This window comes from Silene latifolia, chromosome 1 (genome assembly GCF_048544455.1).
Source record: "Silene latifolia isolate original U9 population chromosome 1, ASM4854445v1, whole genome shotgun sequence".
Classification (NCBI taxonomy): Eukaryota; Viridiplantae; Streptophyta; class Magnoliopsida; order Caryophyllales; family Caryophyllaceae; genus Silene; species Silene latifolia.
The window spans coordinates 17,227,003-17,250,057 of NC_133526.1; the positions used below are offsets into that span (position 1 = coordinate 17,227,003).

Consider the following 23,055-nt stretch of genomic DNA (forward strand, 5'->3'; position numbering starts at 1 on the left):
AAGCACTATGACAATAAAACTTAAGATAAAATATAAGAACATAAAATATTTCTACGACATTAAGCAAACATCTGGCGTGCATTAGAAGATAAAATGCATACTCATAAGTGCAAACGACAAAGACGATGTTAAAAGGCGATAAGCTCAATTCAAAACGACAAAGACGATGTTAAAAGGCGATAAGCTCAATTCAAACGACGACGATAAGCTCAATTTATCTACCTTACTCCTAGAAGGCTAGAATGGCGAGTAAACCATACAACAAGGACCCAAACTATCATCAAATGTTGCTTTAAGGACCTTAAGTATTACAAGGGTGCAGCGAAGTTGGTGAAGGAATTAGAAGAACATGTGGACATTGAAACTCCGAACTCTACAGGAGTAGGTTCCGATGTTACAAGGGTGTGGGGTTGTAGGAGATTACAACGGAGGGAGAACAATCAACGTCACATGGTAAGAAATGTGACTTCGGCTAAGAAGGCGGCAACTTAAAAGACCCCGTTGATAAAAAGGGTAGAGGTAGAGCTCCTAGGCCTAGACAAAAGACGGTCAGGAGGGCTATAAACGTAACATGGACGAAGCTTGTAAAGAAGAGACCTTAGGGTTTTATCTTAATTGATTTTGCGTTTAATTGATTTAGTTTACTCGAATTAGGAATAATCGAATTGGGTTTACTAGATTTAATTTTATTTGGAGGATTACGTAAACATTTTTATTAATGTATTACACAATACTTCTAAACTAAACATGAAAAAATAAATAAAACGAAACACCGAAAGTAAAAAGGGCAGAGTATAATTTTAATACAAAAAACTTTAATTCGGGGGCGTTTGTTTCGTGCACGGGTATGGGGTTGGAATCAGGAATCATACCCGGGTGGTATGGGTTTGAAACTTGATTCCTCATACCTTGTGTTTGGTTCATTTTTGAGTTGTATGAGTTTGAACATCAATTAAGGTTAAAATGCGTAAATTAAAGTATTATAAATAATAATTTCAATATTATAAAATCATGAAAATGATTAGTTAACCAAATAAGTATATAAAAAATTGGATTTACAATATGCTATAATTTGTTTTTTCATATTTTTGATCAATTTAGTTTGATACCCGTGGGTATCAATCTCATACCCACCCCCTTCCTTGGGTATGAGAAACCCATACCTCATGGGTTTGAGGTATGGGTATGAAACCCTTGTATTTGCCAAACAAACACTTGGTATGGGTTTGACTCATTCCAAACCCATACCTCATACCTTTTTTGGGTGAACCAAACACCCCCTAAGTGGTTGCAACGGACAGAAAAGAACACGTAAGCAACGGGTGATATAGAGGAAACAATGAACTAAAAAAGTCTTCACCCTTCCTCAATCACCAAGATCCAAAAGATGCTGAGATCCAAAAGATGGATCAAAATAGACGAAGACATTGAGATCCAAAAGATGCTGAGACAATTCAAACTCTAAATCATGTTTCATCATTTCCAACCTCTTGCAAGGATGGTATCGTTTGTCGAATTTCATAAAGAAACCAGAAAATTATCTGTACTCTAATGGTGGCTATAAAATCCACAATTTAAATAGAGAACTCTCGTAAAATCTTTCCTGCTCTAATGATTCATGTAGGACACAATTAAGAATGACTGGAACAAGAAGACCAAGGGATTGCACTTGAATCAGTACTTACTAGTGTCCTATAGCATTAGTTGCAGCCTCTAGAAATCCCCTTGCATCTGACTCGGGATCAGCCAGTTCACATGGGGTCTGCCAAAGTATGAAAAATGAATTTCTTGAGTTGAAATAAAAATAGGCAGTCTAGTACTACCTCTATCTCAAATTTATGTCGATATTTGACTTTGGTGGTCAACTAACATTAACTCTGACCATCAAATTCTCAAAACGTATCTTAGAATGTAAAATTTGGCAATCACTGGTATATTTAAATTTCTTAAAAAGTTGTGAATAATTGAGAAAATATCGGTCAAAGACAACATTGTCCGATCACTAAAGTCGAATGGGGGAAATACAGATGGTATGGGGAGGGTAACAGAACATTAACTGAAAGACAGCACAGCCAGAATCACTTACCTTGTGATAACTGTTCTTCGTAGTAAGAGACGCGCCATGGGACAGCAGCAATCTGATAGTGTCCAGGTGCTCACCTCGGGCTGCATGATGAAGGGGCTACAGAAGGGAAAGGGTGTTACTACATCTTATTGTGTGACAGCAGGAAACTGATACTCCCTCTGTTTTACAACATCTTACTATTTGATCTTTTGACTATATGCTTTTGCATTTATGTACTACAGTGTTCTATTTTTTATTGAAAATTGAAATTTTTTATGACAAATGTGAACATTTACTATCATATGACAATTTTAATAATTTTTCAATATGATTACGGAGTACAACAAAATAAATATAAATATCTAATTGCTACTTACTGTGTCTCCTTCAACGTCAACTGTATCAAGCATCCGTCTAACACAACCTGGATCAGTGGCGCGGCTAATCAAAAGTTGGACTATCTCAGTATATCCTGTTACCATCAAGAAGATTACAAGTTCAAATGCAATCATTCGAATATCACGAAGATGAAAGTATTCTAAGATATTAAAGCCAATCTAGAGCATTTGACCAACCGCCAGCACTAGCATCATGCAAAGGAATTGCACCATCCTCATCTTTTGCCTCCAAAGAAGCTCCCCTTTCCAAAAGGAGCTGAACAATAATCATAAATTACAGAGTAATTATCCTTCATTCTGATAATAAAGACATGCTCACCAAAAAAAACAGAGAAAAAGTAATCAACCTGAGCACAAGGTAAATGACCATATAAACAAGTAAGGTGAAGAGCGGTATCTCCATCTTCAACCGGTTCGTCAACATCGCCATCCAAGTTATCTACATGATCAACAAATAGTTTTAGAAAAGTATAGGGGCAGTGTTACCTTCACTAAACAACATCACTATACGACAAGTCGACAATCATCCTTTTAGTACATGCAATGTTCAATAAATGGGCAGAGTAAAGCGGGGTGGTAATCGAAAGATCCAATCACAGTAAAGAACAAAATCAAACACTCCTTCCGTCACAAGAAGAATTATAATCAATTAAAGCTCATTTATATGGTCTTAAGGGCATGAGCCACAAATAACCCTCTCTATTTAGCATAAGCATTGCACTCCACAATACTTTCCATTTTGCGAATAATTAAGGCCAATATAAACATATACTCCCTCCGTCCTGGTCATTTGTTATCCTTTTCCATTTTGGGTGTCTCCGTCATTTGTTGTCCTTTCTATTTTAGGAATGCATTTGATGAACAATTTGGTCATTCACACTCAATTTGGTCCACATGTCAATTAGTAATTGGCTCTCTCCTCTTTTCTTGGTCTCTGTGCCAAAACCAAAGGACAACAAATGACCGGGACGGAGGGAGTAGAAATTTAAACCTACAAAGCATATCAAATACTGTAATAAAGTATTTTGGAGAAGCCAAAATTCAAATGTGATCAATCTTTTAGCGACAAAGGAGCATCTTCAATGTACTACTAGTAATAAGTGATATTTGAAAAAAAAAATGAAATGTCAAAAGTATCATAGCAAATTAGCAATCCAACAATAGGCCAGCTCGTAAAGTTAGATTCTAATAACTTCAGAACATAGGATTCATATGAAGACGCAATTTAGACCCCTAACTTTTTTTACATGTTTTACAGCTACATATTTACACTACAAAGTTTAAAGTGAAAGTTCTCGCTCGACCCAAATGGAGCCTCAATTATGGTTTTACAGCTACATAATTATTGGAAGAATGATTTAGGTTTCGAAGGAATACAATCCCTTTCAGCTTACAACTTACTGTATTGTTTATACGATAAAATTCAACTGTATTACTTAAACTCAGCTTTGCCTCATTTAGTTTCACAACTGCATTGCTTACGGGATAAAAATCAACCTCCATAAACTGCGAAAATGCGGCAAACTAACAGTAGATGCTATTTCATCATCATCATTATACCACATCAAGTATATGTGCATATAATCACACTGCAAAAATTCAATGCCAAAAATAAAAATAAAATTAAAATCACTCAATTTGTCCAAAAAAAAAAAGTACAATCAATTCAATGTAACTCAACTCAATTCAATTTAACTTAATTCAATTCAATTTAATTCAAGCATTGCAGAATACAGCGTAAAACATATAATCCTATTTCATGATAACTAAACAACAATTCCTTCTAAATTCAACTCAATTTAATTCAATTAAAGCATTGCACAATACGGCGTAAAACAATGAGCATAAACCCTAGAAATTAACCCTAGAAAGAAGAGAGGCTGAAACCTATGGCAAGGCGGAGGGCGGCGAGGTCGCCGGAGCGAGCGGCGGCGACAAGGTCTCGGAGGTGAGGAGGAGTGTCAGCGTCATCGTCAGCGTCGACGGTATCGAAGATTCCATCTTCGACATCGTTGTCGTCATCTTCCAACATTCCGTTTCTTCTACCTGGTACTGCCATTTCCACTATATTTTCTTTCTCAAAAAATTTAGGGTTTCAGACTTTCAGGTTGTTTACTCTTCTTATTAGATTACGATAATTTAGGGTTACCTAATATTTACCTTATTTTCATAAATACTAACTAAAGTTCTTAATTTTGCGTGAAACTACCTACATTTTCTTGACTTTTGTCGGTCACTACCAAACTGAAAACTCCGATCAAATTAGACAAAATTCTATCGCGAAAATATTATTTTTGGCATTGAACATACATTATTTACTATACTTAACAACCGCCAACTGTGTTGATTAGCTACTAACACATTTATTTCAATTTTTTTTACTAAAATTCTGACTAGTTTGGTCGAGATTGTGGCTAGTTTGGACAACATTATGATTAATTCGATTGGCATTTGACTTATTTGTCGGAATTTTAGTTAATTTGAAAAAAAAAATTGTCGAATTTGCTCATTAATTTCAATTTGGTAGTTTTCGACAAAAGTAAAAAAAATATTAGGTAGTTTCTTGCAAAATTAAAAACACTAGGTAGTATTTATGAAAATAAGGTAAATGTTACGTAGTTTTTGACAAAAAAAACTCATTATGATATAAAATACGGTAATGAGCTGTATTTAAGAACTAAATTACTTCCCAAAATGGAATTAAATTAGGAATTTATGACACAATTACGCGTAATTTGATGTTATTAATGCTTAATTTAAGTTTTTATTTCCTTTTTAGTTATCTTAAATACAGCCCGCCCTTAGGGCTGTATGTATCATTTTCCTATAAAATATATTCTGTTAGTTGGCATTCGGGTTGATTCCGCTTGCTTGACTCATAAAATGCCAGGCTTGAATACCGGAAAAATAGACTGTTGGGAACAATGTCATGAATTGACCATGGGCCAGTCTGACGGTCTGTGCATTGATAGATCGTCGACATGACTCAAGTACGACAATATGGCATGTTTTATCAGCACAGCAGCACTCGACAGAACACGATACATACTGTGTTTAAGGTGTCGCTTTAGTTCAACTAGCTGTGATGAATGATGATCAAGCAGTATATCTACTATTTCTTGCTGATATTCTAACTGGTTTGTTGTAATGTTCTATCGGCATAAATATTATAGAACATTTTCGATGACAAGCTAATTTAGTTTAGGTTTGTCAGTTGCAAGTATTGAATTGTTTTATGATTTCTCGGAAGAAAAGTAAACTCGTAATTATTTCATTTGAAAGAATAAATAACAACCTTACACTACCAAAATCATCATACAAAACTGGTAGGCTCACAAAATGAGAAGCAAATATGTATCCTCCCCAAAATTTATGGTACAATATATCAAGTGCTTTTGCTACAAAATTTCCAGCCTCCTAATTGCCATTCTCGGTTTTTCATCCTCCATCCGGTAATAATAACTCCGTCCCATTGTCATGGAGGTCATTGGATGATTCAGAGCAAGTCTCAATCAGTATAAAATATATCAAGGTGCAGCTGAGTCGGCATATTCCTTGGCCTTCTGTCTAACATGTTCAATTCTTTCTTCATCACCTACGGACTTTTCATAACCGAGATACTTCTTGAATAAGAACTGCAGATACAGATAGAAAACAAGAAATTTTAGTCTGAAAGAGACGGAAAGCAAAGATAATGATGACTGAGAGAAGCTTTACTTACATTCATCTTCTTCGGTGGGAGACTTAAACTAGTTGCCCTCTCGAATAAACCATGGATTAAGTCAGCATCACCAAGTCGAATTTCCTGTACAAATCTCAGGAGGTTAAACGCAAATTCTTGTATGAGATGGTCTGTATATGAGATCAACTAAATTTGCAAGGATGTCCTCCAGGAGACTTGCTGGAGTTTAAAAGGGTATATTAAAGCATAAAATTAACAATCTCACCTGATCAAGGTAGACACTCCACAAGTCTGTTCTCTTTGGATATTCACGCAACATTTTCTCAAAAGTAGAACGCCCTCTATCCGGAATACCAATTTTGAACTCAAGAATTGCTGCTTGTGATAAGAATTTAATGTGCTCATGGTATGGAAGAGATAAGAGAGCACGTTTTATCATATTATCAACTTCGTCGGGTTTTTGCTTCATAAGCCACTGAATTTGCCTCAGCCATACCTTTTACAAAAACAATAGAATTAGAGAGTTGAATTTCTTCATTATAAAAACAGTGAAGCGGGCATTAAACATATATACCTCGAATGATTGCTTGAACTTCTTCACCATTTTCCCAAGGAGCTCATCGGCCAACTTGTGCTGCTCAGTCCTTTCGTACAATCCAAGCAATTCCAAATGCAACTTCAGGGGGTCACAATATTGCAAGGCTCTCTGAAAGAGATTAGTGACAGCCTCCTGAACATACAAGAAACCGAAAGTTAATAAGAGTAATTTTCTTAAACGAGAACACGATCATCCAATTTTCGTAGTTTAAGTTAGGTTAAAGAAAAGCACCTCACGAGGATTGCCGTACTGATTTTCCAAGTTTAGATATGCCACCCACACATTTAGCTTCTCCGTCTCATATGTGATGTTGATGGTTTTCAGGGCCCTTCAGAGAATTAGAATCAAATAAATAAAGGTCATAAAAAACACAACCCAGAAAAAATACATTTTTATAGTGAGCTGTGAAAAAGGCACGCTTAAGGATAAGATGGCGTCAAAAACGTCCCTCAATCTTATCAAAAATAGAGTAGATTAGTAAAATAAGTAATACCAAGAAATAAAGAATGCAGGCCAACAGCCACCCCCAAAAAATGTCAGGAGTGTCGTAAATAATCTTGAAGCGAAATTTTCTACAGAAATAACAGGCTAACGTCCTTTACCTTTCAGCAACTGAACGCGCTCCCTCGACATCAGCTGTTGAAAGCATAAACTGCATGAATTTTATCCAGACAAAGCTATTGTTTGGAGAAGTTCTAACCACTTTCTCAAACTCGTCGGTAGTTTTTGGTGCATCTTTTTCCAGTAAGCGTTGCTCGGCAGCCCTGATTTCTAATTCTCTATCTTCCTTGGCCTTTTTCATTGCCCGCCTTTTGTTCTTCTCATCTAGAACACCAACAATTTGACTTTCCTTCAAGTCAAATCGCTCATCCACACCGTCCTCCTCAACATCATCAAGAGTAACCTCCAAGGGTGGAACCGAAGCCCTTGACTCAACTTGCGCAATTGCCAATTCATTTTCATGTTCAACTTCAGAAACTGAATGGGAAATTTGAGACACACCAATGTTCATGTTTGACGCAGAATCGTCAACGGCGTCAAAGTCCTCTGAACCTTCATCAGAACTTAAAGATGAAGAGCTAATAGCAATGTCCTCGTCCATCAAATCAGAGGACTTCATCCCAAGTGATATTCTTTGACGCTCAACATCTAGCTTTTTAATCTTTGCAATAACTCTATCCCCTGCCCTGAATTTGTCCTCAAGGTTGTCAATATGATCATCTGAAACTTCTGACACATGGCATAATCCAGTCAACTTCGTATTATCAATCACTATAAAGAGACCAAATGACTCAACCCGCTTAATCCTGCCCTTAATAACATCTCCAACATTCAGATCACTCAACTCCGACTTGAGACTACTGTTGCCGCCCACCTTCAGAGTAACTTCAACTCGTTTAGACAGAGGCTCAACCGACAAAATTTTCCCACTTACAAGTTTACCCACAGGGAATTCTTTCGCCGGGTCTTTAATAAACTCATCAGACAAGTTGGAAATCAAAATTTTTGCGTCGATATTTCTAGAAATCAAAACGAAGCACCCTTTAGGAGTGACACTTTTCACATAACCCTTCACCTCCATACCAGGCTCAAGTTCTTCAATGTTATCAAAGCGACTAGAACCCTCCACGAATGAGCGCAATGACAAATCAATATGGACATTTCCCAGGTCCGAATGGCTGATTTCAAGGACTTTGCACTTAACAAATTGGCCTTCTTGATACCTTGATAAGGGGTTCGAGATCCATGAATCTACAAGTTCTGTGTAATGAACTTTACCATATACACGAGGTCCCAACTGCACAAGTAGGCCCCCGACACCAGGAAGAATTTTCCCAACTCTACCACCAACAACGTCCCCATCATGAAAGTGAGCAATACCCTTCTCATCTAATGTGTCACTGCTCTTGTTTGCTTTGTCGGCACATCCTTTCTCCACAATACCATTCAAACCAGCAGAAAACTGGCGAGTGACTAAACGAAGAGTCTTTCTCTCCTTGTCAATTGTCAATACATACCCGGATACTACGGATCCCACCTTGAAGCGCTTCTGGAATTGCTTGAGATCATCAGGTTCACAAGCACTGTCAAGAATATAGAGCCTAGCTTTCACTAGTCGAGATATTGCTAACAGGACCCACTCTTTATCCACTTTGACAACATAGCCAAGGACATTCTGTCCTACTGAAAAGTTGAAATCATCAGCCATTTCTAGACTCCTGCCCATAGATTCTGGAACAGTAAAATGGGTTAGAAAAGTGAATGAGATAGGATATGGCTTGCTATAATATATCATACATTACACGATGACACGTCCATTAGGTTGAGATACTTATAAACTGGGAAGCGAACCAATAAGAATTTTACATCAACATTTACTTTTATATAATGAAAAAACTAACCAGTAACGTGAAAGTCTGACGATTGTAAACAACTTCACTTTCAGCGTGCTAGAATTTTAAATGCTACAATTTATGATTCCTAACAGTTTGACTGCTAGAAGCCAAACATTTGATCACTTCCTTGTCTAACTGTTTTTATTTTTACATAGTTTTCCTTATCTAACTTAGAAAAAAGCCTTGAAGGCAACGATAGTTATAAAACATATGATCTCGCAATGGACGCATTGCGTAATAGGAAACTTAAGAGTTCTTGTTAAAGAGTCGCATTAGTTAGATACTGTAGAAGTTAAACACAAATTTCTGATATTCGTGTTATCCATTAAATAACACTAAGACAGGAAACTTTATTATTATTATCAACACAAAACATCAACAAATTAAACTTTATCATGATCTATCCTACACAAACGTAAAATAAAGTAAATTTCTATAATTCTGGGAATTCTTAAGGTCTATAGCTAAATGTTACAATTAATAATGTCATGGAATCATATTAGTTCAAATTTGGACACATATGAGAAAAAAATAAAAGACAAATAGCCTAAGCCTGCTTTTGAAGAGGAGAAGGAAAGCCAAATCTCCTTGTGGAGACGAACACTTCCATTAAGCGCACTATTAGGGAGCGTGCGGAGGGAGCCAACAGCTACACTAGCTTCAAATAATTTGAAGAAAATCTAACAGAAATCTGTAATTTTATGTTTCTTGGCTTAGAAACTGTAGGAATTATGGACCTACCTTAGGTTACTGGTTTAATTTTTATTTTTGGATTCTAAAATTCTCTAAAGTGGCTGCGCTGTGAAGTAGCGGTCCTTCAATGCAGTTCTCGACGCAATTTTCATCTTGGGTCATTCGGAAACAGCCTCTTTGTGTTGCTAACACAAGGGTAAGGCTGCGTACATCCGACCCCCTCTTACCCCGCAATTTGTGGGAGCCATTGAGGCACTGGGGTAATGATGTTGTTGTTGTTGTTATTCTAAAATTCTCTCTCACTACTACAAATAAATCATATACTCTACCATTTTGAGTAAAGCCTACAACAGAGTAACAGCCTATAAATTTCGGTGAAGGTAGTGGTCTGAACAAGGACTAAGTTCAAAGACTATGGACAAGTAATGTGATTAACATCAATTAGGCAAAACTTCCAAAGCAAATTTTCTTGACCTCCAACAAACGATACAATCTACAAGCTGAGCTGAAACATATTGTAGCTCAGAGTACAACACCATTGGTAAAGGGCTCAATTAGGTTATGTCAGACACGACTGCTTAAACAATTTAACAGCGGTGATATACAATTAATAGTGAAAAAATTGAAAGACCGTTGATTAGAGAGCAAGCAGCAGAAAATTGAGCTTCACAAGATTTGCCATAAAAATTAGTGGTTATGTTTGGCATTATATGTGTGAGGTGACTATGATTCTGTGAATAATGTAAACACTGAAAAATGAAGTTCTATAAATAAACTGATCAGATTATATATCTCCAAGGAGAGTTCTACGTCTGAAAGTAGATCAGATTATATATCTTTTAGGAGGATTTGTTATGTTTTAAATATGTTGTTCATGACTACAGTAATTAACAAAATATTTGGAAAAAACAAAAGTAGTTGCCATAAATATGTTTAAACCTGAGAGCAGTGACGATTTCAGAGACAGTTCCCATAAGCACGCATTCTTATTCCTCTCAGCAGTTGGACATTTACCAATAATTTTAGCAGTCAATATCTGCCCAACCTCATAAGAAGAGAAAGGTTCTTCAACAACATTCTCATCATTTGTCTCTGTAATATGAACTCGTCCTCGAAGCCCACTTCCAAATTTTACTTGTAGCTCAAGAGGTTTGATATCAGTGATCTCAGCCTCGACAAGAGATCCAACATCACATCCACCCTTCTTTTTAGCTTTTTTGGCATTTGAAGGCAGGCTACTAGATTCAAGGAGAAGCAACAATCTGTTTCCAGTTGATTCACTTGGAAGCTCCATGATATTTGCAACGATAGTTTCTCCGCCAGTAAATCTTTTGCGTTGTATGTTCTGTGTATTATAATCAGCCACGGCTATATACCCAATGGCAAAGTCATACTCAGGCAATGAAACAACCAAGTAATCCTCTTTGACTATCTCAACAACTGCATTCACTCTTTCATGCACCTTAAACTCCTTAACTTCTCTTTTACGTTTCTTTTTACTTATAGGAGGGACGACAAAATCAGGCTTTAAAGACAGATCAACCAAACGTTCAGATTTAGCAATGTCCAGAACTACAGCTTGAACAGTGGACCCTACTTTGAGAGTCTTCCCACCCAACTGATACTGCGTAATGAACCCAAAAACGTCACAATATTTGTCAAAGCTAACAACAACTCCAACGTCCTTTATGTCGCTAATTTTACCCTCCACAACACTACCAACACTGAAAGCCTGCAGCCAACCGAGCTCAGAGTTCAAATCAGAGACTTGCAATTCAGCAATCTTGCTCTCTATTAGGAAAAACGACCGAAGGAAGGAGATATCTGTTGACGAGCAAGAAGACTGCTTCAGTGACAGTGATATACGGCTACTTTTACGATCGATGTCGGTAATATTGCACCGGACAGATTGCCCAACATAAAAAGCTTCAGAAATATCGACATTTCGGTCGTCAAGGGTATTTTTCTTTGGAGAGAAACCAGTCAAGCGCCCGAGAAATCGAACAAAACATCCAGTCTCAATCAAATTACACACATAACCATTTATCACAGAATTCAAAGACATCTGAGTAATGTCAGCAGGCAGCGGCGGACTGGCATGAATAAGAGAGTACTTTGCACTGAGAATTAAATTGTTTCCTTCCATATCTAGAACCAGTAGCTCAGAAAACACATACCCAGGCCTTACTGCTGACTTTAACTGAGAAGCTTGTCCCTGATGATCAGCCAAGTGTTCCGTAAACAAAGTACCCTTAATGTTCCCTTTCACATTAACGTGTAATAATATGGCGTTTGGCTTAACAAACTCAACAACTGCAGAAACTATACTACCCAACTTGACCTTGTCGGCATCAGAAATCTTGGGTGGCGAGATAATAAAACTGAGATTTATATGATGTGCAGCACGACCTGTTACTCTGCATTTCACTACTTGCCCAACATGGTATCTCGTGCTCGGATCACAACCTGACTCTAAACCAAGTTCAGACCTGCTAAAACAAATATTATATTATAAATAATCCAAAAAAAAGTAATCTACCAAATAAATCCAAATAGTCAAGTGACAAAAATTAAAGACAGCAAGACCTCAGAGATGGTTAAAACACATTAAGGATCGAAGGTAAAGAGAACTTAAGCAAAGAGTTATTAAGAACCGCTACATACAAGAACAACTACAGCAAGACCCATCGTCATTTTTTTGTTATTCACCAAAAGAAGGCAGTGTAATACTTCCTCCCATTTTCAGCTCATTAACTGATTTCATATCATTTCCCTAAAAGACCCATATGCCCTTTTACACTTAACCCACCCTCACAAGTCACAAGTCATACCCTCTCCTACCCTGCTCACTTATCTCAATTCTCATCCCAAAACCAAAACTAAACTCCATCACCATCCATGACCACTCTCTCCATCACCATTCACCACCTCCGTCACCACCTCAACGCAATCTCCACCTCCACCTTCACCATCAAACCTACCATTACACCAACTGACCTATCCCATACCCCTCTCCTCTGGGCCCACCATTACACCACCACCACCACCACCAATGTTAAGATAGAGGGAAAGACGGCGAAGGTTAAAAACCCCTAGATCTAGGATGGTGGAGGTCGATGATAGGGGTTTTGGTAGTAAGGTGTAGTTTCAAAATACATAGATCTACGGTAGCACACAGTGGTGGGTAGTGTTGTGTGGCTCGAGAGATGTGTGGAAGAAAGTGGTGAGCAGGGGGCGGATGCATCTACCATGGCAATGTCAGCAGTTCTAACATGCCGTTAGCGGTGACTCGGCGGTTCTAGCACGTCATCGACGATAAGGCATCAGTTCCCGCACACCAGCGGTAGGGGTCAGGGTTTGGGGGCTGCTGATGGGGGATAAGGGGTTGGGGAGAGGTGGATGATAAGAGTAGGAATGTAGGATTGTGGGTGATGTAAAGATGGGTATATTTTAGTAAACAAGAAGCATGTTGCCCACTAGTTTTGATGTTGGGGGTAAAAGCAAATGCTATATTTCCACTTAATGGGAGGGAGTAAATAATAAGACATATGTTTAGTACAATTGTCATCCATGGTCGGTTTTAGATTTGATCTCCAAATCTTGTCAAGTGCAATATAGCCCGAATCCGGCACCGACCAAGCCATTGTCGCAAATTAACAAATTTTTAAAACTTCTTCAATTAATTGAACCACACATAATCATGTTGTTGAGAGACTACCAACAGAACACCATTGAAATGCAAATAAAGAAGGATTGACCTTGGAACAATTCCTTTCACTCCATTGTAAAATTGGACAAAACATCTATCTATCTCTATCTTGGTTATCCAGCCGTGGGTAATAAATTGTTCAGTTGCATCACCATAAGAACTTAGAATTCCAAGCTTTGATTTGACCTGAAATCATAATTACAATACATAAGGCATCATGTAAGAGTGGAACATGGAGATAAAAGTACAGTAATTAATTAGATTAAATGCTATGTAAAACAAAAGGATGCCTCTCCCAAATATTGGCACAGTTAAAACATCACAAAAGGACACCCCTAAAGCTATAGTTACACCATAGAGATACTCGACAGCACATGAAGAACATAGTCAACCTACCAATATGATGTATGAATACACTTGAGCACAAGACACCATAAGAATCGCATTTATCATTTCGGTGTGCCAACAGTAACAAAATGAATTAAGACCTTCCCTAAACTTAACAGAAAAAGAAGATAAAAACTGCTCGGTCATGCAATAGGACGACTTTTCAATTGTTGAACATGAGATAGCATCAATGGAAATCAAACTGGCATCCACATCAACCATACAAGAAAAAATAACTACCAACTTACAAGAGTTTTCTTATGCGTGACAGTTGTTCTTTTTGATTTGCATCCCAGGACACGAAACTCTAAGTCAGCTCCAACCTGAACAGAATCATTGAATTCAATAAGCCTCTAATGTCAGCAGTCTCCTTGAAGATAAGAGTACAGTGACATAGGAAGTATATTGCAACACAATATAAGATTGTACATTATTACACTTTACGACATAAAAAACACACTTGAAGTGGTCTCTTACACAGGTCATAATGCGACGCTTTATCATACTAGGATAAAAAGCCAAGTTCGAGTAAGCACAGTACAACATCCACCACCACCACCATACCCTATACTTCAAAGGCTACCGATTATGTCAAGAACATATAGAGGTCACTTTTGGAGTGACCAACGATAAAATAAAAACAGCGTTAAAATAGCATTAGATCGATGTTCCTTCACAATATAACAACCGGAAACAGTTTAAAAGACATTTTGCTTTACTCTATAGCACCAGAAAGCGAAAAAATAGTGAATCTCTTGGCCCATTCGAAATGGGAGATCGTGTTCAACATGATGATTGGTTAGTTTAACAAGGCATAATTTAAATTAATTACATAATAATACAATAAACGTTCCAACAGTATTATACGGCCAGCAATGGTCAGGGCAAGTACGTCATGCCCGAACCATAATAACTTGAAGAAACCACAATTTACCTTAAATTTTTTCCGGGGACGCTGGACCTCTAATTCTGACATGTGTTGTGAAGGACAAAGTGCCTTGACACCACTTGGAAATTGCACAGTAGCACCAACGCTTTTGACATCAATAACTTTAGCCCTCACCACCATACCTGGCTTAACATCTGCATGAGTGAAAACTGCACCTTCGAATGCACTAGCCTGTTTCAAAAGAAGTGATGAAAAATAAGTCAAACTAGCAAACTAACAATCAAATTTGCAGTGTCTATGGCAAGCATCTAATCTAAATCCCTTAATAAACCATGATGGTCCAACCTGTACATTCATTTGCATCATTAAGCTGCGCATATTTCAGATAATCTATATAATAAAAATGACGAAGTCGTTCCCTTCTCAGTAATGCTCGTTTTCTTATCCATTATCACCAATGTGATTGATAAAAATTAGATCTTATGCTTTCATCTGTATAATCTATCTCATTTTTTGCTGGTCTCTCTTAACTAGCGGTGAAGGGCTGGTCGTGGTAAATGAAAGCACAAAATATATTTCCAGAAATAGTTCTGCTGAAGAAGCTGGAAATTGAAAATCTAAGGTCATCAAGATAAAACTCAAGAAAGAGCTTTAACTCAATACCACAAAGAGGTCGATCTTTACAAACAGAAGGCTCGTGAAAATAGGATAGCAACTATAACTCCTCAAAAGGAGAACCATGCATAAAACTTCAGCATTTAATACATAAAAAATCACAAGACACTTTTCCTAAACTAAATGAGAAACTGTGAAAGGGGAATACCAAAGACAAACGAGAAAAGATCAAACCTTGAGAACACCCATTGCAAGGCCCTCCATGTGCCTAAAACCGAGTATTCTAGCTCGAACAACACTCCCTTCCTTGAACTTCTTCTCCAGATTAGGGACTTCAGTATCAGATACATCAGAAACCTGAAACCATAGATAATTATTGAGACCAACAACAACAACAACAAAAAAAAAAAAAAGTATGTATCACGAAAAAAATATGGAACTGAGAAAATGCATACTGTCACATATGCAGGAGTGGCATCGACAGTGGAATCTGGGCAGTTTGGGATTGCAAGCAAAAGGCCCCATTGCTTGTCTATTCTGATAATTTTGGCTTTATCATATATTTCTCCTGTCTTTACTAGCTGCATATCAGATATAAAACTCTATCAAACAAGGTGTGAACTGTACATCAATCACAAATTAATACTCTTATACCTAAGCATGCATAACAAGATTCAGCAGTCAGCAATAATCAAATCTATTCTACAATAAATCGATGAAACTGATTCCCACTGGCAGAATTTCGATGTAAAGAAATGAAAAAACAGGTAGAGCATGAATATGAACAGATTACTGATGAGAGGTGAACAATAGACGATGACGGCGCCAACAACAACAACCCAGCGCCTCAATGGCTCCCGCATATGGCAGAGTAGGGGGGTGTCGGATGTACACAGACTTACCTTTGTGCTAGCAACACAAAGGGACTGTTTCCTAATAACCCAGAGTAAAAAAATGTGTCGAGAACAGCATCAAAGGACTACTACTTCACAATAGAAAGAAGAGTAGCCAGTTTAGTGAGCCATTTTGCTTTATCCCAATAGACCAGAAAAAATAAATTAAATATTAAAGGGACAATTTCAAATACGACAGGGAGGGCAAAAACCTTCATCTACACAAGAAAAGCTACATAAATGCACAACAGTGAAAACGGAGAGGTACTCAATTTAGTCATTTGTAAGTTATGAGTACGAATTTCAGATTATTAAAGTGATGAATCAAATGCCCCTATAAGCTGCATATAGCTTCATGAATCTATCAGGGAAAAGAATGCCTCATCTTGGTGGGAAGACATTTTAATAGATGTCCCTACGAAGTAAAGTTTCATATGGAATTACAAGAGCCACACACACTATACTCCCACATACAGACTGACAAAGGTTGGAAGAAAGAGAAGGATTCATTAGTACCAACTTTAGCCACTTATGATACACCAACAACGTCCCTAATTTAAAATACCAAAAATGTAGGAATCACTTTGGCCATCCACAAAATTGATTTTCTTCCAGTCTTCACACTATCTTGCATCACTTCTCTTTCATCCATCTCAACTTACCAATTTTCACCAAGCACATTTCCAACAATAAGGATCTCGTCATATAAACCCACATTTTCTCTCGCGAATATAATTCTAAATAAAAACAACATTAATGTCTTTTTTTAGAAAACTATAGAACACAAAAGTTGGTGTAATTTTTAGAATTTATACCAACTCACACACTCTCTCCTATTTCTCACACAAGACCTACCATATGCTCTTCGTGATACAGATTTGTTGTGATGAGTTTTTCAACATGCTTCATTACACAGAGGCTCATTCTTTCATTGTTGTGAGTCTCATGAGACGACATTATCTCCTAAGAAGAGGGGATGAAGATCCCCCTGATCATTATTGAGGGTGGTCATAAGGGCTTACGAATACATACTAAGAATTCTACAGTAAGAAGCATGTTTTACAGTACACCACCCCGTACAAGCCTGATTTGATTTCTAACAGAAAGAATGCACATGATTAGATAATTGTTCGACAGTAGCTTAGATATAGTATAAGCAACACACCACAGGAGGAGCCTTGTTGAGAAGGAGATGAGGGTTCATAGTTAAACCAACTGCCCTCGTAGAAGGATCGACAAAGAGAATACGAGCATTGACCTGCAAAACAAGAGGGTCGATTCAATAAAGCTTCTAGTTAATCAATGAAACAAAAAAAAGACACATTAGATAATCTATTATACATGAGATTTACATAAGTGGCAAAACCCAAAGAGATCCAGCTGCATATTATTTTTTTTGAAGGGGTCATCATCATCATCCCATGGACGGTTCTAAAGGATGATTCATGTCAGCCGACCCCGAATCATTTTGGGATTAAGGCTCTGATGTTGTTGTTGTTGTTGTTGTTGTCATCATCATCATCATAGCCTTATTTTTTTTGAAGGGGTCAAAATTTAAAAATCATAACAGCTTACACAATATCACAATGTAAGTGAGTTGCACAGCATGGCACAATCATACTACCTCCGATTCTTTGAGAATGCTCCAATTACTTTTTGCAAAAGGATTAAGGCTGTGAGTGGGGTGGCGGGTCTCACCAATAAAATAGGGTGATTTCCTAACAAAAACATGCTTAAAATGGAAATGAGGCAGTTCTAGTGAATAGGTCAAAAACGGAATATGGGGCGATTCCTAATAATCAGAGGGAGTATCTATGCATGCACCATTCAGCAGATTGGAATCTGAGTTTCGCAACTGGGAGAAACTATATAAAAGGCAAGAAAATAGAGAAAGCGAGCAAGAAGGGAAAAAGATGAAACAACAGATTTCTCAAAATTTCAAAATTGGACGAAAAGATTCAAATTGTCCGACCTTCATATTTTTGTCATACTGCTTCTTCCAGTCAGACGAGTGAAGTTCATTTTTCAAGTGGAATATATCAACCTGTACAATTTAGAGAATTTGTGTATGAGACAATATAGTAATCCACTAGTTCTTGTGACTTGTGAGACGCTAGAATAGACAAAACAAAATACATAGCACATACAGTTCCAGTGAAATAAGTTAAAAATGATAGCATGATCCCGTTCTCAAGTGTAGCCTGTATTCGAGTATTCACCATCATTCCGGGGACAAGAAGATCAAGTGAGAAACCCTTCAGGTCCTTGGTCTGCATGTTTTAGAAAAAAACAGTTTAACTACAAGGTAACTCACAAAAATATAACAGCAGATTTATCAATTTGAAAAGCGGCTTACCACACATTTGGACACCAAACTTGTATCGGAAGTCAAATAAAGAACTTTGCGAGTTTTATCTACATTCTTGACAACCCCCTGAATAAGCTGCCCTACAAGCACCTTAGCCTCGCTTGCATCTACCACAACAACAACAACAACATCAGAGCCTTAATCCCAAAATGGTTTGGGGTCGGCTGGCATGAATCATCCTTTAGAACCGTCCATGGGTGAACGCACACCTCAAAATGCAAAAATATAGAAAAGGGAAAAAAAATCAATTTAATGAAGAGCCACAAGAAACTAATAGTTACAAAAAATATTCTGCAAATTAAACAATGACAACAGCACATTTGAGTTACAAAACATTATGAACATATCCTTTACCTTCCGAGGTATAGCATACTGATACTATATCTCAATGTTTGCATGTTCCTTGGTGATATAAAAGCCTTATAATGTTGAAGACTTGAAGGAACTTAAAATTAAGCAGCTATGTCTAAACAATAAACATGACACCTCTAACTCTATCAGAACATTTAAATCTAACATTACAGAAAACTTACAAGATACTCCCTCATTTCACTATGATCTTCAAATACTTTGGTTGCAATATTTTAGGGAAGGGGTATATGTGTATTAAAAGACAATATGTAGGGTAAGAGATGAGATAATACTAGCCATACATTTTGTGTCAAAAAAGGAAAGAGGAAGATCATAGTGAATATACATAAAATGGACAGGAGGAAGATTATAGTGAAAAAGAGGGAGTATAATGAAACCTTAATATTCTTCACAAAAATACCATACTGATCGCTTGAAACCTAGGTAGCACCAATACGGATACGCACACGTGACATGTCACTCCAAATTTTGCGAGACACGGACACGGCAAAAAAAAAATCAATATACATATTGAAATAAAGGGAATTTGAAGTCTTCTATATTTGACATATAAAATTGCCTTTATAAGACCATAATGCCTTAAAATTACAAAACAAGCATTTGTCTTATAAACTCAAATTCAAACATCAAATCTTACAAACTCAAATAGTTAGTATTATAATATAATTAGTAATAAGTTATTTAGTCCTATTTTGTGTGTGCTTATAGCGTCAACTACCTAGTACTATAATGTAAATAGTAATTAGTAGTTTTATAATTGTAGTTATTATGTTATTTTCGAGCATTGGTTCTACTTTTTGTCATCTCCATGGTGTAGGTACTAGTTCGTGAGGAAGTGAGGAAAAACAGAGGTGGTGATTCAGAACCATATGAATCCTAAACAAGTCAACACACGGTGTCGGGATGTGTTCAAATAAATTTAAAAAAAAAACGGACATGATTTTATAGGTGCCCAAAACGTTTTGTCATGTGTCCTACGGGTGTCGGACACAGGTCCAACACGGGGATGCTGGCTGGGAGGCGTGTCCGTGCTTCCTAGCTTGAAAAGCTGATTCAGCCTCCACCCCGTTAAAAAGTACTACATATTCTCTATTACAATTCTAAGATATATAACAAATGACACCTTTAGTACCTATAAAAATGTCACCTTCAGAAGTAACTACATATAAGACTAAAATTTAATACCAAAAAATTAAGGTAAATTCTAGCTCGGCAGCTAATTCCTCATATAAAGTTAAAGCTGCCATTGACGAGACAAAGTTCAAACCCATTACGTAAGTTTGATTAAGATACACTTCACATATATTGACAAACGTGTGAAATTGGCTTGAACGGAGGGAGTAAAAATTAACAAAAGACAAACATAGTATACAAAATCTATTATGACATTGATATATAACGACCGCATAGCTAAACAAGAAGAGATATTAACCATAGATTCCACACAATAAAATTTAGGAAATAGGACAGGACACCACCTTCGCTTTTGGCTGATTCAAGTATAAAACAAGTAATAAAAAGCCATAAGACCAACCTTTATCAACTTGCTTTGGCATAAAACCAGTAAAAGAAGGCATTCCAAAGTCAAGAATGTAACCATGATCTTCAATACTTTTCACATAAGCAGACATAACCTGATACACAATGTAAGATTGATAAGTGAAAAGGGATATTTTAAGATCATATCACTTCAAACAAAAAATAGACAGAACAATATTAGAAGACAAATAAACAGATGAACTGATGCAATATGTATGGTCGATCAAGCATTTAATAAGTGGTGAGATGTATAACAAGACCTTTAAGTCAAAAAGGACAAGTATTAGTAGACAGAAGGCATTTAGATTATCTACAAAGAGGAAATGTGTTCTAAATTTGGTTGAGAATACAAATATTACCATTGTTCCTCAACGACAGCCATCTATCAAGCTCATCAATATATAGAATATTAAAAATTTAAAATGCATACCATCCCTTCTTGAACAGCATCCAAAGTGTATCCCTTGTGCAACAAGGCAAGTCGTAATGACAACCAAACCTTCCTTTTCCCTGACTCTTTCTTGTCATCCTCCACTTGCAGCACAATACCAGATACAAGCTGGCCAGCGTGAAATAAGCTAGAGAGAAAATGAGACTCTACATCCTGGTGTAATGGGAGCAAACAAAAAATAAACCATTAATGTAAACATACAAAAGCCATTAGGTAAAGCGGCATCTACAGCAGCGGGCATCCATGAATAATGAATAAATAAAATAATATTATAGTCGAAGAAAACAGTAAATAGAGAAAACTACCATCTTATTTTTATCCAGTAAAGAAGACTCAACCGCTTCACTTGCCCGAACTAATCCGCGCAAACCACCAGGAAGAGTAACTGCGATGTCTTTATCATTAACTTCAGTAATCACTCCCCATAACTTCATTCCTGGAGAGATGTTCTGGAGTACACACAAAACAAAGAAAATTTGGTAACTTTTTTTCAGAATACATCTCTTTTTTACTTGTGATGTTCTGGATTCCATGAAAATAAATGAATCGAACTACAAACCAGAGGGCATAGTTTTTCTTCTTGATAAATCGACCAGCTCTTTTTCTATGCTAAACACCATGAAACTCTACTTTAATTCATTAAATCGACCAGCTCTTTTTCTTCTTGATACGTCAACTAGACATGCCAAATGTATGTCAACTTTCCGGTTTCGACAATATACTACATATTAAGGTGAGTTTGCATCTCATATTGACAGCTTCAGTTCAACCAAAGAGTACTACTATAATGTTCCTTAATTACCCTATCAGTCAAATAGGTAGTTAACTAAATGTATTCATACGAAAGCTAACTTTGGACTAAGGTGGTCCCATGAAAGCAAACAATAAGATAACCAAAAAAAAGTAGACTTACTCCATAACCGGCCTGAAAAATTCTATACTTGAAAATAAAAACATGAGCTTCTCATATCACCCCTATTTAAGTAGCATACTCCGTCCATCGCGTTAATACTCCCAACCACTAACCTTAATTCAAGGGGTAATAATGTTTACAGCTAACACCTTCCTCGGAATGGGATTATGCATTGCCCTCGGGTAACGCATATTCCAACCATCTCCTTGCCACTCCCAGTGGAGAAAATTTAGTAACTTTTTTTTTTAAATGTATCTCCTTTTTTACTGAATACTAACCCCAACCATTACCCTACCTGGGCTACCTCATTTCAACACTCCATCACCAACAATTATGACCTCTAATCAAATCACACGACAATATAAACGGAAACAATTACGGCCTCTAATCAAATCAAACGACAATAAAAACGGAATGAAGAGAAAACCATACAAAAAAATATCCGCGAAACAAAGAGATTAACAAAAGGGTGGGTACCTTCAATGTAATTTTGTTAGCAAACCTTGGTAGTTTACCAGTAACACCCTCCCCAAAAAGAGAACCTAACTCATCATCATTCGACTTCCGAACTCCCCCGGTTTTCGACCCCTTCTTCACCTTCTTCTTATTCCTCTTATCTTCAACCACATTACCATATTCAGCATCAACCTCAGCTTCAACTTCCTCCCTTTCACCTCTACTCAACTTACTCCCCCCACCTGCAAACAAAACCCCCAAAAATCAATCAAATTAATCAAAATCAATCAAAAAACCCTAAAAACAGCGAATAAAATGAATTGAGAATAAAACCTCTGGGAAAGTCGACATCGTTGTCGAATTGAAAAGGTTGAGATTGAGGAGGCGGACGAACAGCGGGTTTGGAAGAGGATTTAACTAGGGTTTCGGATGATTTACGCTTCTTAGTGTTGGACGGTGGCGCCATGGCTGTAGTTTGGCGGCGCGGAGAAGATACCGTTGAAATAGAAATGGTGGCACAACACAAAAGAGTAGGTTTTTGTTCGAGTTGAAGAGGGTTTTAGAGAAGAAGCTCACTTAAACCCTTTTTTTCGAGTTTTCTCACTTTGCTCTTCTTGGACTATTCTAACTA

The 23,055-nt window shown here is 37.1% G+C and overlaps 2 protein-coding genes across 2 annotated transcripts; both read right to left on the reverse strand.

Annotated features, from left to right (window-relative positions):
• Window positions 1-1,427: 1,427 nt before the first annotated feature.
• LOC141600185 (uncharacterized) lies at window positions 1,428-4,652 on the reverse strand. The gene is made up of 6 exons (XM_074420368.1): window positions 4,351-4,652; window positions 2,811-2,902; window positions 2,641-2,719; window positions 2,443-2,537; window positions 2,087-2,182; window positions 1,428-1,762 (listed from the first exon to the last, which is right to left on the reverse strand). The coding sequence occupies exons 1-6, from the start codon at window positions 4,520-4,522 to the stop codon at window positions 1,685-1,687; spliced, it is 612 nt and encodes a 203-aa protein (XP_074276469.1). The 5' UTR covers window positions 4,523-4,652; the 3' UTR covers window positions 1,428-1,684.
• Window positions 4,653-5,713: 1,061 nt separating this feature from the next.
• Window positions 5,714-23,050, reverse strand: LOC141600192 (rRNA biogenesis protein RRP5). The gene is made up of 21 exons (XM_074420378.1): window positions 22,758-23,050; window positions 22,446-22,666; window positions 21,361-21,504; window positions 21,035-21,208; window positions 20,600-20,699; window positions 18,682-18,800; window positions 18,473-18,595; window positions 18,298-18,369; window positions 17,491-17,583; window positions 15,888-16,013; window positions 15,667-15,789; window positions 14,863-15,048; window positions 14,177-14,251; window positions 13,591-13,727; window positions 10,772-12,321; window positions 7,346-8,975; window positions 6,975-7,071; window positions 6,720-6,875; window positions 6,411-6,641; window positions 6,185-6,268; window positions 5,714-6,098 (listed from the first exon to the last, which is right to left on the reverse strand). Exons 1-21 carry the CDS (start codon window positions 22,888-22,890, stop codon window positions 5,991-5,993), a joined length of 5,682 nt encoding a protein of 1,893 aa, XP_074276479.1. The 5' UTR covers window positions 22,891-23,050; the 3' UTR covers window positions 5,714-5,990.
• Between the last annotated feature and the right edge of the window lie 5 nt (window positions 23,051-23,055).